This window comes from Notolabrus celidotus, chromosome 16, assembly GCF_009762535.1.
Source record: "Notolabrus celidotus isolate fNotCel1 chromosome 16, fNotCel1.pri, whole genome shotgun sequence".
In the NCBI taxonomy this organism is placed as follows: domain Eukaryota; kingdom Metazoa; phylum Chordata; class Actinopteri; order Labriformes; family Labridae; genus Notolabrus; species Notolabrus celidotus.
In genome coordinates this window covers 8395516-8412716 of record NC_048287.1, presented here as the reverse complement: position 1 = coordinate 8412716, position 17201 = coordinate 8395516, and the positions used below count along the sequence as shown (strand labels likewise).

At 42.4% G+C, this 17201-nt stretch overlaps 1 protein-coding gene across 1 annotated transcript; it reads right to left on the bottom strand.

Moving 5' to 3' along the window:
* Positions 1 to 940: 940 nt before the first annotated feature.
* On the bottom strand, positions 941 to 11894 carry LOC117828092 (protein NLRC3-like). Its single transcript, XM_034705084.1, has 11 exons — positions 11440 to 11894; positions 8004 to 8176; positions 7658 to 7748; positions 7343 to 7462; positions 6928 to 7000; positions 6189 to 6396; positions 4121 to 5909; positions 3860 to 4033; positions 3596 to 3766; positions 2094 to 2140; positions 941 to 1969 (listed from the first exon to the last, which is right to left on the bottom strand). Exons 3-11 carry the CDS (start codon positions 7732 to 7734, stop codon positions 1434 to 1436), a joined length of 3195 nt encoding a protein of 1064 aa, XP_034560975.1. The 5' UTR covers positions 7735 to 7748; positions 8004 to 8176; positions 11440 to 11894; the 3' UTR covers positions 941 to 1433.
* Positions 11895 to 17201: the final 5307 nt, after the last annotated feature.

Genomic DNA, 17201 nt, shown 5'->3' with positions numbered 1-17201 from the left:
TGTAGATGTGTGTTTGTGTTCGTGTAGCTCAGCAACATCAGTGGTGACTTACAGCTCTGTGTCTGAGAAGACGAAACTGAAGGTTGTTTGTCTCCCCTTAGAGGCTGAACATGTCCACTGCAGGAAGACCAAATATGCACAAAGATGAACTCCTCCGGAACAACTCTGGTATGAGATGCGATTTTCAGCACCAGGAGCAAAGAGAAAACTGCTTATTGTTTATTTTACAGAAACCAGTGACACAACATGATGTATACACAACTCCTCCTGCTGACAGTGGTGTGTTATTCATCCCTCCTCTTTTTTAACTTTTAAATTCAGGAAAACAAACGGAATTAAAAAAGGAAACATGATTAATGAACCAAACTGATCCCTCTGTACGTCCATGATTCAGTAAAGTTAGAAATGTGACTGAAAACGTGTTCATGACACACAAGAAAATACAATTTCATTGTCATTGCAATACGAGAATGTACACTTAAACATGTCACAATAAATCACAGTTATAGTTGCATAGTTATAAGCTGCAGAGCTACTTGTGTCTCTGGTGCTGTTTGCATACACCTAAATTAGTGTTTTGTATTCATTGAAGTTATTTGTATCCATATGGGACGAGATTGGCCCCTTTCTTTGCACTTTGAACCTCAATGCAAAATGTTAAATTCACAAACAGTGCTATCAGCCACAAACAGAGTGAAATTTTACCATCTGCTGAGAGCTGGTAATCACACTGCAGTGTTTATGAGAGGTGTCATAATGAAACATTCCCACCTCCTGATGATGTTTGGACACACCTTCTCATTCAATGGTTTTTATTTATTTTAATTATTTTCAACATTGTAGATTAATACTCACGACATCAAAACTATGAAATAATCTGGTTTTGCCATAATCTGAATTACAACAGTTGTCAAGGGCTATCCATTGTGTGCTAACCCTACCTCTGAACAACACAACTGATGGTCTCAAACACATTAAGAAGGCAAGTCATTCTACAAATTAACTCTTGACAAGGCTCATGTTAATTAGAAACCATTCTAAGATATAAAATATATTGGCCATATAATTTATCTAATTTTGAAAGATTCAGACCTGAGCACTCACCTCGGTTTAGGTGTACGCTCTACTTGTTTTTTTTTTAGCACTTTACTTTGTTGCCAGAAAGCCAATTAGTTTTTGCACTATTTTCTATTATATGAAAAAACTGTGAGACCCAAACACTTACTTTGAAGACCAACTTGCATTCAGCTTCATTTTTGATAACAGAAAATCATGCTGATGTGACAGAAACAGTCACATGATCAGCTGATGTGTGTGTGTGTTTGTGTGTGTGTGTGTGTGTGTGTGTGTGTGTGTAAGTGCAGAGGGTAAACTGTTCTTCAGCAGCTGTTTGTGTGTGTAGTGTTTGTGTAGAGAGGAGGAGACTCTCCCTGCTACACAGAACACAGACACACTGAGGAACCAGAAGACAATCTAAACCCAGGATACAGAGGTTCAGTGAAGGAGGTGCTGAAGGTGTGGAGGTGGATCAGTGAGTCAGAGGAGACTCTGTAGAAGGAGAGTGTGCCAGCAGGACAGTCCACATACACTGCTACTCTGTCAGAGACAGAGGACAAGGAGGGACGGAGGACTGTTTCTCTGTTGTTGTTGTGACGGACAGAGTAACCTTCATCAGTGCAGCTCAAACTCCAGGACTGATCATTTAATCCAAACCCACAGTCATCACTGACTCCTTTCCTTCTGATTCCTCTGTAACTCACTGATATATGAACCCATCCTCTCCACTCAACCTCCAAGTAACAGCGACCAGTCAGACCATCTCTACACAGCAGCTGAGACCAGCGGTCAAATCTGTCTGGATGATCAGGATATGACTGAACCTCTCCCACACGTGTCACCTTCCTGTTGTCTTCAGACAGTCTGAGCTCTCTGTGTGCTGTGTTTGAGTCCAGAGTGAGTTCACAGACATCTGATGGAGAGACAAAGACACAACACAGCAGCAGTTTATCATCAGACACACCTGAAGGCTTTATTCTTTGTTAGCTGACAGTCTGCTGTTTGGTCATCATGAGTCAAACTGATTCCACACTTACACTTCTTCAGTCCAGGTTTTAACCACTGCTCTCCACCATGGTCAACCCTGGAGGAAGAAACACAGTCAGATTTATGTTCAGTCCAACATGAGTCCTACCTGCCGTTCAACATGAAGCAGTGTTCCTCAGTTTGTCCCTGTGACAGAGAAATATGATTGAAGATGAAATGAAACCTCTCGTATGAACTCGTGACTGTGTGAGGCTCTTCTTGGATCATTCAGAGTCAGCCAGAAGAGAGGGAGTAGAAGCATCACACCTGACACAGCAGGTGGATTCACTGAAGTTTGTGATTTACAGAAAGAGGACCAAAGTCAGAGCATCTCCTCAAACAGCCCCTCAGCTTGTATGGAGCTCTGCACAGGCTCTGTAACAAGTTTTAGTTTGAGCTGTTTAAATGGCTGAAGGACTTTGGATCCATAAAGTCCAGATTCTGCTTCTCATGTCCTCTTTGAAATCAGATGATTCCTGCTGAACCTTTGTTCTGTCACTTTAAAGTAGTCGGCTCTTTTTATGTGTCAGGAGTAAAAATGAATCATCTTAAACATCCTGTCTTATGGTTTCAGAGTGATGAAGACAGCTGGAGAACAATTGGAGCATCAACATTAAAATAATTTCCACATGTCCTCCATTATGTCTCAGAGTCCCTGCTGAAACAAACAGCAGATAGCAGCATGCATATGAAGCTGATTATGACTGACAGACTCTGTACAGGCCCCTGTTGACAGAAGAGAGTGTGTGTGTGTGGGTGTACGTGTGTGTGTGTGTGTGTGTGTGTGTGTGTGTGTGTGTTTCTGAGGGACTTGCTGAGTGTACTTTGTCTTAAAAATATTTTTTGCTGAACGTCTGATGTTAAACACCACTTTGAGACCGAGCAGCAGAAATCTTCAGAGGATGAGGCAGACAAGACTGACTCTATCAAACATGCTGTGTGGAGGTTTGAGAACCAAGCTAACACCCTCACCCTACCAGAGACAGACTTTGCATTGCTCATTGTATGACAGTGAATGTATAAAGAAGGCGTTTCTCTGCCGCTCTGAGGGTTTGTTTGATGGCTCACGACATAAAGAGACAATGAGATCAAGAATAGAAGACAATCTCATGTCAGCCATTAATAAAACCATAGATCTACCTACTGTCAGAAATCAGATGTGTATTAATGTCACTTTCAGAAGACAGGACAGCTGTAGTTTACCTGATCAATCAGCTGACGATGAAAGATGATGATTTAGCTGACATTTAGTGAGTTAGTGCATCCCTTTAAGAGTGTCTTAGATCTCTGTTTGGAAGTAAAAAGTGTTAAACTGCTGATAGTGAAAGAAAATATCAGAGAATAACAACAGATTCCTTTCTAGTTTAGTTTCTATTGAATAGGCTGTTTTCTATTTGATAGTCTTCTAGCGGTCTGTTTGTTTCCTGATTCAGGTCCAATCACTCCGCTTTCACTCCACTCCGCTCCTGTTTTCTTTACATTCAGTGTTTGAGCTCTTGATGTCAGATTATACCTCAGTGTATCCAGTCGGCAGAGTGGGTCCTCCAGTCCAGCAGATATTAGCTTCAATCCTTGGTCTCCTGGATGGTTGTAGTTCAGGTCCAGCTTACTCAGGCAGGAGGGGTAGCTCAGAGCTGAGGCCAGAGAAGCACAGCCTGTCTCTGTGATCAGACAACCTGACAGACTGGGGGAAAAAAATCATACAATAAGCAAAAGTGTACCAGTTTTGACAATTTTAATACAAATAACCATAAACATTATGAGTAAGAAACCTGACCTGAGGGTTTCCAGTTTACAGTGTGGACTCTTTAGTCCAGCAGACAGAAGCTCAACTCCTGAATCCTGCAGGTCATTGTTACTCAGGTCCAGCTCTCTCAGACTGGAGTACTGGGAGCTGAGGACTGAGGACAGAGCTTCACAGCTTCTCTGTGACAGGTAACATCCACTCAGCCTGAAGAAGATCATGAGAACAAACAAATGGTTTCAGTTGTAATGAACAGAATTAATTACGTTTAAAATGTCTCACTCATTAACTCACACAGCTTTGTTGGAGGCTTTAATCACTGGCAGCAGCCTCAGAAGAGCCTCCTCTGAAGCAGAGTATTTCTTCAGGTCAAACACGTCCAGATCTTTCTCTGATGACATTAAGATGAAGACCAGAGCTGACCACTGACCAGGAGACAGTTCATCTGAGAAGAGACGTCCTGATCTCAGGGACCGTTGGATCTGCTCCTCTAGAGAACCATCATTCAGTTCATTCAGACAGTGGAACAGGTTGATGCTTCTCTCTGCAGACAGATCCTCACTGATCTTCTCCTTGATGTACTGGACTGTTTCCTGATTGGTCTGTGAACTACTTCCTGTCTGTGTCAGCAGACCTCCCAGGAGAGTCTGATTGGTCTGCAGTGAAAGACCCAGGAGGAAGCGCAGGAACAAGTCCAGGTGTCCGTTTGGACTCTGTAAGGCCTGGTCCACAGCACTCTGGTAGAAACTTGTTTGTTCTGGTTTGTCTCTCAATATATTAGACCAGCAGGATGTTGTTTGTTCTTGTTCCATCAGGTTGAGTCCAGAGTTGGTGAAGGTCAGATGGACATGAAGAGCAGCCAGAAACTCCTGAACGCTCAGATGGATGAAGCAGAACACCTTGTCCTGGTACAGTCCTCTCTCCTCTCTAAAGATCTGTGTGAACACTCCTGAGCACACTGAGGCTGCTCTGATATCGATGCCACACTCTGTCAGGTCGGACTCATAGAAGATCAGGTTTCCCTTCTGCAGCTGCTCAAAAGCCAGTTTTCCAAGAGACTCCATCATCTTCCTGCTCTCTGGACTCCAGAGTGGATCTGTCTCAGCTCCTCCATCATACTTGATGTTCTTCAGTTTGGACTGAACCACCAGGAAGTGGATGTACATCTGAGTCAGGGTCCTGGGCAGCTGTACTTCCTCTCTGGTTTTCAGCACATCCTCCAGAACTGTAGCAGTGATCCAGCAGAAGACTGGGATGTGGCACATGATGTGGAGGCTTCGGGATGTCTTGATGTGGGAGATGATTCTGATGGCCTGCTCCTGGTCTCTGAATCTCTTCCTGAAGTACTCTTCCTTCTGAGGGTCAGTGAACCCTCTGACCTCTGTCACCATGTCAACACACTCAGAAGGGATCTGATTGGCTGCTGCAGGTCTTGTGGTTATCCAGAGGCGAGCAGAGGGGAGCAGGCTCCCCCTGATGAGGTTTGTTAGCAGCACATCCACTGAGGTGGACTCTGTAACATCAGTCAGGATCTTATTGTTGTGGAAGTCCAGAGGAAGTCGACACTCATCCAGACCATCAAAGATGAACACAACCTGGAACTCTTTAAACCTGCAGAGTCCTGCTTCTTTGGTTTGAGTAAAGAAGTGATGAACAAGTTCCACCAAGCTGAACTTTCTCTCTCTCAGCACATTCAGCTCTCTGAAAGTGAAGGGGAATGTGAACTGGATGTCCTGGTTGGCTTTGTCTTCAGCCCAGTCCAGAGTGAACTTCTGTGTTAAGACTGTTTTCCCGATGCCAGCCACTCCCTTTGTCAGCACTGTTCTGATTGGTTGATCTCTTCCAGGTGAGCCTTTAAAGATTTCTTCTTGTCTGATGGTTGTTTCTGCTCTGTGTGTTGTCCTGGATGCTGCTTCAATCTGTCTGACCTCATGTTCATCATTGACCTCTCCAGTCCCTCCCTCTGTGATGTAGAGCTCTGTGTAGATCTGGTTCAGAAGGGTCGGGTTTCCTGCTTTAGCGATCCCCTCAAACACACACTGGAACTTCTCCTTCAGGTCAGACTTCAGTTTATGTCTGCACTCTGCAGCAGGAACAGTTCCTGAAAGAACAAAAGAGAAATGTGATGAATGATCTGAAGCTACAATCAGTCTGATGAATTTAGATGTTCAGACATCAGGATGGATTTGATTTTCCTCCTCTCTGAAATATCTTCAGCACATCCGCTGTGAACAGTTTGTCACAGCTCATAGATGTGATACAAATGTGTGCATCATATTAACAGCAGTTTGAAATGTAAACCTCTCCCATGTTGTCTCCATTTCCTCTCTCCATCATGTTAAATGTGTTCAAATCCTCTTACTGCTCTGCAGACAGTCAGCCAGCTCCTCCTGCTTCATTCTCCTCAGGAAGTGCAGAGTGATCTCCAGAAAGGCCTCTCTGCTCCTCCTCTGCTCTTCATCTTCATCCTCCCTCTGACTCTCAAAGCATTCTGGGTAATCTGGACTCAGAGCTCTCTGGATCTTCTTCAGCTCGGTCTTTACAAAACTGATGATGTTCTCCTGGAGCAGCTGGAACAGAACAAAATGAACATCAGATCATCTGTGACAGACAGATAGCCTGCTGGTCTGCACAGTGCAGCATGGAGACTGGATCACAATGCTGCTTCAGGATTTAGTCTGTGGATGGTCCTGTCTTCTACAAATCAAGTTTATGTGAAATATACTTCATGTTGGAGAAATCTCCTGGTGTGGTTTCATACAGAAAAAGTCTGCAGTGACTTTAGACGTGATGAGTTTATTAGAATGAAGCTGAAAGCAGCAGCTGTCATTAACATGAAGCAAAGTGTTTCTGTTGTTTAAACCTCAAACTGGACTCAGTTCAAGTCCGAGTCTGTGTGAGACCAGCATCCAGCATGACCTCTGACCTCTGACTCTGTGTAGCTCAGAAATGTAAGGCTTCATTCAATCAGTCAAACACTGAGTGTGAAGGGAACTCAGATAGAGATGATGTTTGCAGTGTGATCAGGAAACAGAAACATCCAAACAGAATGAGCGTGTGCTCTGATTCTCAGGAGGAGCTGTGTTTGTACATTTACACACCATCAATATGGAGTCCAGCTGTGTGTGATGCTGCTGGGCAGACTGGCCAATGGGAGCCTCTGATCTCTGAACTCTGTGGAGCAAATATAATATCATGTAGTACACATAATATAATGACACACAGTGTTGATGTGATAGATTCTATCTAGTGGATCCTGGTAGAAACACTGCCGGATCCTCCTACAAACACAGCACACACATGAAGATACATTCTGAGTACAGTTATTTCTGCCTTTAAGGACACACAACTAGGTCCAGGTTCAGGATAGTCTGGTCTCTGATGTTTGGCACTGACAGAATCACAAACACTGATAAAGAAATATGAACACAATCTTCCAGGTTTGAGTGCTGCTGAAATTTACTACAAACTTTTCTAATATTTAATTCAGATAAAAATGGAGAGATAGATGATTACTTTGGATGATCAGACTGATCTCCATCCTTGAAAGCAATAGCTCGACCCATAGACCGGTCACACTTTAAGGACACACAGCTGGATTCAGGCCCAGGAGAGTCCGGTCTCTCGTCTTTGACTCTGAAAATGATAAGCGCCAAAATATCCACGTTAATTCCTTAACAGACGACTTGTCAGTCCAGGTGTAGGTCCAGGTCTAGCAAAATCTGGTCCACACTGATGCTCTGGGCTTTAGCACGCACACACGCACAGTGATGTGAGTGCTGAGTTCTGACATGAAGAAGAGTCATGGACAGGTAGAGATCCTCATCTCACCTCTGAGCTTCATGTTCCCCACACTTTTGCTTTTTCGAGGGAGGGGCTCCCTCCTCTCTGTCCTCACACTGATTCATCGCAGAGCCTCCACCTTCACACAAACACAACAACATGTTCATCATTACAACAAGCTTTACACCACAGAGCCACACACTGCTCTCTGACATTGTCATTCCTGATTCTACCACCAAATGGATCCACATTCATTATATTCCTTTTATAAAGCTTTCCTTCTTGTTGACCCGAGAGCTCATCTGGATCCATTAAGAGTTGAGTTCTGTTCAACAAGAAAAAAATGAGAAAAACTCTCAGTTTGATGTTTTAGTAGAGTGAAGAAAATACTTACCAGGTGAATTCAGATCCACTTCCTCCTCCACCTGTAGAAGAAACACAAAGAGAGACTACAGCTGATCCTCCTTCATCACTTCATCATCATCCCTCTGAGGACTCTGTCACGTTCTCACCACTGAACAGTCAAAGTCCAGAAAAACATTAACAGGACATGAAATCAGTCCTGACCTACAACCAGAAAGCAGAGTTCAGGTCCAATCACAGAGCAGGAACCTACAGAGACTTCCTGTCAGGACATGACTGAGAGAGCTCAGAGTGATACAGGATAATATCTGATTTCACTGCTACTCATACTGACGTATACAAACATTCATGTTACCCTTCTTTAGTTTGCTACAGACAGAACAAACCATGTGACATCTTGTCATAAGGAGGGGAAGTTAACTTTGAATCAACATAAATCAATTAAACAGACAGAAGAAAGACATGTGGTACAGTTATTAAATGAAGGAGACACATGTCATAACCTTTGAAAATAAAATAAATTAAGATCTAGACAGTTTTAACTTTACGTGGCATCATGAGCAAATGTTTAATAAGGTACATTAAATCTCTAAGTCTGTTAAAACTGATACTCCTTTAACCTGACAGAACAACATGGCGGTGCGACCAACACTTGCGGCGGTCTGCGGACACTCGTGAAAGTTTTTCAGTGCTACAGTTAGTTTCATCCCTGCCCTGCAAATAAACTAGGAGAAAATGTGTTTACTACTGCATCCTTCTAATAGACATTAGGAAGCGCTGTGGGAAAAAATGACCGAAAGAGCTGTGCCGAGGTTGCACAGAGGTGACCCCAGACTCACCTGGAGCCCCCAAGTTCCTCCAAGTGCAGATGTAAAGCAGGTGATGGGAGAACTTTACAACACCTTAAGTCAGCTAGAAACAGCCCACCCTGATGCTTTTCATATCATTGCTGGGGACCAAAACAAGTCTAAGCTTAAGTCTGATCTACCTAATTTCTATCTGCATATTACATGTACAACAAGAGGGAACAATACACTGGATCAATTATACACACATATCAAGAATACATACACTACAGCTCCTTTACCTCACATAGGCAGCTCTGATCCCCTTACTATCCTGCTATAATACAAACAATAGTCAAGGATATTAGAGTGTGGCCACAGAAGGTGATTCCATCTTTACAGGGCTGCTTTGGGTGTACAAAGTGGAACATCTTCAAGGAGGCTGTATAGACCTAGAGGACTATACAGAGACTGTTAGGATTTATAAAAAAATGCATGGAGGGTGTTATTGTTGTAAAAACTGTCAAGCTGCGTCACTCTGACAAGCCACGGCGCTCTCTGCTGAGGCTTCATGATGCTGCATTTAGATCCTGTGACACTGAAGCATACAATACAGCAAGGAACAACCTAAAAGGGGAATCAGAGAGGCAAAAAGGGCATATGGGAAAAAGGTGTCCAGCAACAACACCAAGGACACATGGCAGCTTTGGCAGGGATTATGGCATCAACATCTCCCTCAGCCAAGCCAGAGAGCCGATCTGTTTTAAAAGCGACACCATAATACCTCTGATCAGCTGCAATTTGCTTACAGAGTGAACCGGCCTACGGAGTATGCCATATCCACTCTGCTCCACCTCACTCTGACTCCTCTGGAAAACAAGAACACTTATGCCAGGGTTCTGTTAATTGATTTCAGGTCGGCATTCAACACGATCTTGCCATCACAACTCATTGAGAAGTTGTTTTTGCTTGGTGTGGATCCTAGCATGTGAAGATGGATCCTGGACTTTTTGACACCACAAGGGTGTGCACTGAGCCCTATATTGTTTACGCTGCTGACACATGATGATTCTGCTATTTTCAACACCAACCACATCATCAAGTTAACTGACGACACCACAGTCATCGGCCTCATCACTGACTATCAGCGGCTCTGAAGTGGAAAGGGTGCACAGTGCAAAGTTCCTGGGGGTCCACCTGACCTCCAGAGATAACACCACAACTGTCATAAAGAGGGCCAAACAATGCCTTCATTCCCTCCGCACACTGAAGATGGTGGAGCTTCCCATCCCAGCCATGTGTATGTTCTACAGCGGCACCATTGAGAGCTATCTCACTTACTACATGTCTTCCTGGTTTGGTAACAGCACAGCAGAAGAGAGACACAAACTGAACAGCATAGTGAGAATGGCTGAAAAAATCATTGGTGCCTTGCTGCAGAGTCTTCAGGACATCTACTGTACACCGATCACTGTGTGCGCAGAGTAGACAGCATCAGAAAGGACTCCATTCATCCCTCTCATGGCATATTTCACATTACTGCAAAGACTACTCGACTGTTAAACAGCTTTTTCCCCACATCAACTAGACTGCTCAATCAGAGAAAGTGAACTACACATGAGAGTCTGTCTCTTTATTAATCTTTTAAATTATGTTTTAATTATAATAGTTTATTTCTATTTTAAACGCTCATTTAGCAAATTTGTTTGTGCTTTTATTCATAAGCCCATTAGTCAAAGTTTTTACCCACTGAATTAACTACTGAGTGTTGGATGTGTGAAATACAATTTTGTTGTTATGTGAACATAAAAATGACAATTAAATGAATCTCTCTTGATCTTGATATCAGACTTCACTTAGAGTCCAATGCTGCGAGAGCAATTTTTAACTTTCACTTTCGTTTATGGAGCAGTTCGCATGTTGGCACTTTGCCAACTGTAGGACCCTAGAATAAAACGGTGTGTTCACAGTTTGCAGCTCAAAGAAAAGTGGACGGTGAAAATCAGCAAATGAAAGAAGAATGGAGTGAAACTTTTCAAGTTCCTCTGCTCCTTCACCTGCCATGCCATGAAATGCAGTGAATGAGGCAGGACTGGGGCCACAGATAGGGTGCTTTGCCCATGCAGTAAATTTTGAGTTGAATGTTGTTTTTATTTAATGGGCAAAGAGTTTTACAAAATAAATAGAGGGACAAAGTTGTATTTGTCTTGTCTTCTTTCTTTTTTTTTTTTTTTTTGTTGATCCGAAAAATGATCCGATCCGTGACTCAAATCCGTGATACGATCCGAACCGTGAGTTTTTTGATCCGTTGCACCCCTATTACACAGGTAACATGCAGTCTGCTCTATTACTGTTTCTTATGCCTAGACTGGAAAAATACACAGAGTGTTATAAAAACACAACGGTCCTGTGGTTAATCTAATCTCTGTGATTGTATTTGTTGGTAGAAGTTTGAGGTTCATAGTGTTCACATGTTTCTGCTCCTACATGTACACATGTAAATAAATTAAGCCAAAGATTAAGACTCTAAACTAAGATCTTTTGTCTCCTGTGCTGTTTGGACTGTTCCACCAACACAGTCACAAAACAACACATCACATCTCTACCACCACCATCTGTACTGTTTTCAGGCCAGTTCAACAGTCGTCACAGAAACACGATGATCAGTGTGTGTTAGCGTACCTTCTGATGGTGAAAATGATCTGCGTGAAGCCGATGAGTGAAGGTGAAGAGTCAGCAGCTTCAAACAGGAAACCAAGAAGAGAGAGAACAAACAGGAAACTGACAGCAGGAGGTTTTCAGTGCTCAGATTCTTCACATACAGTCCAAACGCTCTGTGTTCATCTTCACGCTGAAGTGTTCTTTTAGGATAACAGAGCAGCTCTCATGATACAGTTTATACTCACTGACTGTGAGAACTGTGCAAACTTCTTATCATCTGCCAGCAGCTTGTGTTCTTTCAGGATATGATAAGAGGTAGCAGCACATTGAGAGAAACATCTTCAAGGTGATTCTGCCCAGCAACATGTGACTGACTTTTGTGCAAACCCAATGAAATATTATCACGCCCTTTGTAATACGATCACGCCTATGCTTTCAATAAAACAGCTGAGCAACAGAGGAGACTTTGAAGATGATCGACCACACTTTGTGGTGAACATGGATCAGTCTTCCCTTTTGCTAAAGCGAGCTAGCTGAAAAAGTTGTCCGTGTGTTCCTTGACTCTGCTGTAACGATTCCTGGACCTGACACTGACTGTCATTTAATACAAGGAAACAACACAGAGAAAGATGCTGTGCATCATTTCAGTCTGAATGATCTTTAAAAGATATAAAAAATAAATCCTTCCATCAACATTCAATATTATAACATACAAGTACAAAATTTGTGTGTGTGTGTGTGTGTGTGTGTGTGTGTGTGTGTGTGTGTGTGTGTGAATGCTGCACCAGTGTGCTCTGAAAGCATGACTTAGAGGGAGGAGAAAGCTTTAGAGGGTTTACTCTGACAGATAAAGGGTTTATTTTAATTTATTTTTAATGAATGACACTGCTGCACATGGAGAAATATGCAGGAGAGCATATACTGTATAGTGGCTTGTACAGTGTGACCTCACTCTGTGTCCACTAGAGGGAGAAAAAGAACCATGTTTGTTCTCTTCTGACTCTTCAGTATCAGTCGTGTCCAGTGAGTTAAATCTGATAAGATAAGACAAAAATAATAACAGAACAGACCTGAGCTAAATGTTAAAATCAGAAGTATAGTAGCCAACAATAATGACACAGAGGACATGTCTTCAGTATGATCCTATTTTAGGATATTTTCTTGTTCATTTGTGTGGTTTTAGTGCCCCGAGGAGACTTAACGGACCCTCCTCAGGTACCCAGGGTGTTTAATAATCTGATACCAGGTGATGTCTGAGCAGGAAAGTCAAATATCATCCTCATAATTATTTCCACTACCTGGGAGTGTGAATCTGTCTGTTAACACATTGCCTTTTCTGGGTGTCTACATAACTTCTCATGTTAAGAGTACTTTAATTATTGAACAGTCAGTGAAACCTCCTGGGAGAGTGAGGATAGATGACAGAAGTCTTATTCCTCTGATAAAAATCCTGCTGGACTGAAGAAACATATTCTGCTCATGCTCAAATAGTCCTTCCTCCTGTCAAGAAGCCTGAGGACAAACTCAAACTTTGCTACTGCACTTATTTAAAAAAAATAGAGGTATGAAAGTTTTTATGAGCTTTGTGAGCTTTGTGAAGAATAATGTATAGTGAGTGGTTGATTATGCACTTGGTCTCAGGGCCTTTTTTGGACCTATCAGGATTCTATTTCACATTATCACCTGCTCACCATACATTATCCCTCTTACTACCCATCTTCCAACTAAATATACAAAATAGTTTACACTAAGTGAAGATTTAAAGAGGATTTTGTAAATTAAAATAAATAGACCCTTAGATTTAACAGTTAGTAACACTTCAGTAGCAAATGATTAATATCTTCATCCTTGCAGGCTGAGTTAACATTAAACGGAAGATTTTCATTCACAGTAAAGCCTAAAGTGTTTTTCTGTCGTCATTCTTAACAGAGTCAGAAAATAACTGCAGCTCCTGTATAAGGTCCTCTTCCTGTAACTTTTCTGTTAACATTTTCTTCTCTCTGTGGTTTATGTTATGCTTGGTGTCTTTTTTCTTCAATTTGTCTCTACAAAGAAACTTAAACCATGAGTGGTGGTGATGATAGCAGCAGTGTTCAAAGTTGTGACATCTGTTTATTTTCAAAGGTGTGTGAACCGCAGAGCTCAGAGAAGAAGGAGAGCTGAATGAGGACAGTTTCATGTTAAATCAACCTGAACAGGCAGATCCATCAATAACCTCAAAAAGATCAATAAAACAATAAAAATGATTCTGGAAAACAATCAGTGTTTTTACTGTTAGGTTTAAAAGAAAATGGCAAAGCTCCTGGTTATTTTCAATCGGATCCAGAGATACTGGTGCTGGTTTTAACTTTCACTACACATCTGGTATGTGTAACTCTGATCTGTAAAGTGGACACATCCAGTTTGAAGCAGACAACTTTAGTAAAAGTGAAAAAATAAAATAAAAAACAAACCTTGAACTAAAACACACACACACGTACTAATACCTGCAGGATGAAGTGAAGTCATGTGAAAAAAAAATGGCCTCCCTCCTGTGGGACCTGTCAAATTAGAGCTGGGGTATTATTGGAGCCTCGGGCTACAGCCATGCACACACACACACACACCCACCCACGCACGCACGCACGCACGCACGCACGCACGCACGCACGCACACACACACACACACACACACACACACACACACACACACACACACACACACCTCTGAGCCTGTTAAACTGAAACCATGAGAACATTTACAGACACACAGGGACACGCTGAAGGATTACTTTACCGAGCTGCTAATGATCCTAATTGTTGGATAAACACAGTGTTTGTGCTGCGGGACTTTAAACTGGACCACCAGATCTGGTTCATACAGAGACAGAGCTGAGGTTTTACGCTGGTTTGATAACAAAAATACAACAAAATGAACCTAGTTTCCTCCTTTTTCCCTTGTTTACATGTACCTGTTTTTCATATTCAAAGCAGAACTGACATATAGAGACACAATCTACAGAAGATGTGTCTTTGTATTTAGGCTCCTAAAGCCAGAGAAGAAGAGGGTATGACTGACCAGTTCAACTCTCTGATTAACTTCATTCTCACCATGGTTCACTGTTTTTGCACCAGTCATGAGGCTGCTTTTGAATGACACTCATGAGGCTGCTTATGAATGACACTGCCCAAAACGCTTCCTTTTTGGCTTCACTTTGGAAGTGCTGAAGTATTCATTGCTGTCTTGCATTGTTGTAGTACTCAAGTCCAGGACTCAGACTCAATTGCAACCAGTCATGTGTCCTGTCTTTCAGGATTTAGTCATGGATGACTCAGACTTGGACTCAGACTTCAGCATTCACTGCATTGGGAAGGCGTGAAGAAGATGGAGAGGAGGACTCTGGTTTACTTATTGATAGACTGTTGAATTGATTGTTTTTTCTTTATTAGGTCAGTTTGGAGCGAGGGCTGGCACGAATGTTCACACGTCATTTTGTTCAGCTACAGCCTCAGGATGCCTGAACAGGCCCAATGAAATGTTTTGTTTTCAAAGAGTTTGTGAAATTATTTGCTTTACGTGTTGAGGATCCAGGGAATGATCTTTGAGTGAGTGAAAACTTAACTGACCAGTGTCTGCCCCTTGTTATATAATATGTTGCTGGGATGCATTAAATCAATCGTTGTGTGTTGAGCTGCTTAATAAGACAGGAGATGTTGAGATAATCCTCACAGGTTTAAAGTTGGAAACTACAATTGGTTGTATCAGTGATGTTTCACTTTTGTTAACATGCCCATCTGTTGTTGCTTGTTGGGTTTGAGTTTGCCATGCTGTGTTTTAGAGTATGCAGTACCTTTGAGGTTATTCTGGAGAATCTTCTGGATGGTGTTTGTCATTGTTTTAGATTATTGCAGTAATAATAATCATACATTTGCAAAATGCAAACATATTTGTACACGCTTTCTCAGAAGATATCCCTTTGAGTTGCATTTACAATAAATAAAAATGTATGGTTAATTTGCAATTAATCATGAGAAAATAAATTAATAATTTCAAGCCCTCGAAGCAACCTTGTCTTAAATTGTCTCGTAGCATGTCTTTCTAAGTTTTTCATAATTATCACAATAATGTTGTGAATCCTTTTTGGTAAATCTGATATCATGGCAGCCTCAATAGTCACCAAGAAAAAAACAAGTTCACAAGCTGATGTTGCACCAGTGGAGCTTACCACCATTGGCCACTGAGGCCACTGATGTCTAATTCATGGACAGGATTTAATCCTGTCTTCACTTATGTTACTGTTGGAAAATGACTTAGCGGAAAAGCAATCACAATTATCATTTCTATCATTCATTCCCTTGTTTCCAACCAAATTTTAACAATGAACTCATGGGCAGTGCCCACTGAGCATCTCTTTTGACGTTGAGGTCAAGTTCAAACGATTTAGGCTGACCACAAGTTTATCTCTTAATCTAACCCTTCAGTCACGATGAGTCTGGAAAGACAAGTGTTTGTCTTCAAGCAGACATCTGGGTGTTTAGGGAGAAACAGTCTATAATGAGTTGAGTCATAGCAGTCAAGAATACACATAGTTTTTGTGGCTCAAGTTTGCAACAAGTCTAAGTCCAAAGTCTGTAAGTCTTTTTGATAGAGCATTTAGTCAGGGCTCGCTCAGGTTTGGACCAGCTCTAAGTTATGCTTATGCTCTCTGCCTGTCTCTTAGTTTAATTCTTCCTGTCCCATTAAAGTTACTAACCATAGATCTTTCTAGAGTCCCTGAGCTCCCTTGTCTCATAGGTTCCCCTGGATCTCTGCTGTAGACGGCATGCTGCTGTGGACGTTCCAGACTCCAGCTACAACTCCTACTATCCCTTTCATCACTATCATCTCTCTCTCTCTCTCTCTCTCTCTCTCTCTCTCTCTCTCTCTCTCTCTCTCTCTCAATCCCTCTTTCCAACCCCAGCATTCTCTCATCAGATGTGTGTCTAACATGAGTCTGGTCCTGCTGGAGGTTTCTGCCTGTTAAAGGAAGTTTGTCCTTGCCGCTGTGACTTGCTAAATGCTGCAAAGTGCTCTGCTCATGGTGGATTAAGATGAGATCAGACTGAGTCCTGTCTGTAAGAGGGTACTGGATCTGATCCTGTCTTGATGTTGGGTCTTTGTCAGTAATATAACATAGAGTACGGTCTAGACCTGCTCTGTTTGTGAAGAGTCTTGCGATAGCGTTTGTTGTGATTCAGGGCTGTATAAGTAGAGATTGATTGATTGGTTGAATCTTTGCCATGACTTGTCATTTCTGTTGTTCACAGTCATGCAAACAGTGTCCACAGGAAACAATGGAAATAACAGAGTTTTAATTTTTAAATCTCTGTCAGTGTGGTTCAATAATTTCACCAAACACAGACTCTTCAGTGAGAGTATTCTGTCTTTTTTAACCTCCTAGAATGTCCACAGCTGAACAGACCACATTTCCTGAGTCTTGCAGCTCCACATCCGAAAAGGAGCAGCTGATGTAGACGGTTCCTAGAAAAGCTCCGGCGGGGTCAAACAGCTCGGCTCCAAAATAAATTGCCCACTTTTTCCTGAGGCCGAGCTGCAGGAGCGCTTCAGATTTATTGTGCGCTGCATTTTGGAGGATGATCACATGCGTGCGGTCAGCAGCAGCGAGCCAGTGACCAAGCCTACCTCTCAGGTTACAGCCTATATATAACACCCCACCCCCGCCCGTCTCCCTCCGCCCCCTCCCTCCCCTTCCAGCACCACTTTTCTGGTCTCTCTGTCTCCCTCCTCACTGGTCCTGGTCCTC

Excerpts from the sequence above, each read along its gene's own strand:
- LOC117828092 (XM_034705084.1), bottom strand. The coding sequence starts at position 7,734 with ATGAATCAGTGTGAGGACAGAGAGGAGGGAGCCCCTCCCTCGAAAAAG. Across the intron at positions 7,463-7,657 it reads GGGGAACATGAAGCTCAGAG|AGTCAAAGACGAGAGACCGG; the intron begins GTGAGATGAGGA and ends TATCATTTTCAG. Across the intron at positions 4,034-4,120 it reads AAAGCCTCCAACAAAGCTGT|GCTGAGTGGATGTTACCTGT; the intron begins GTGAGTTAATGA and ends GATCTTCTTCAG.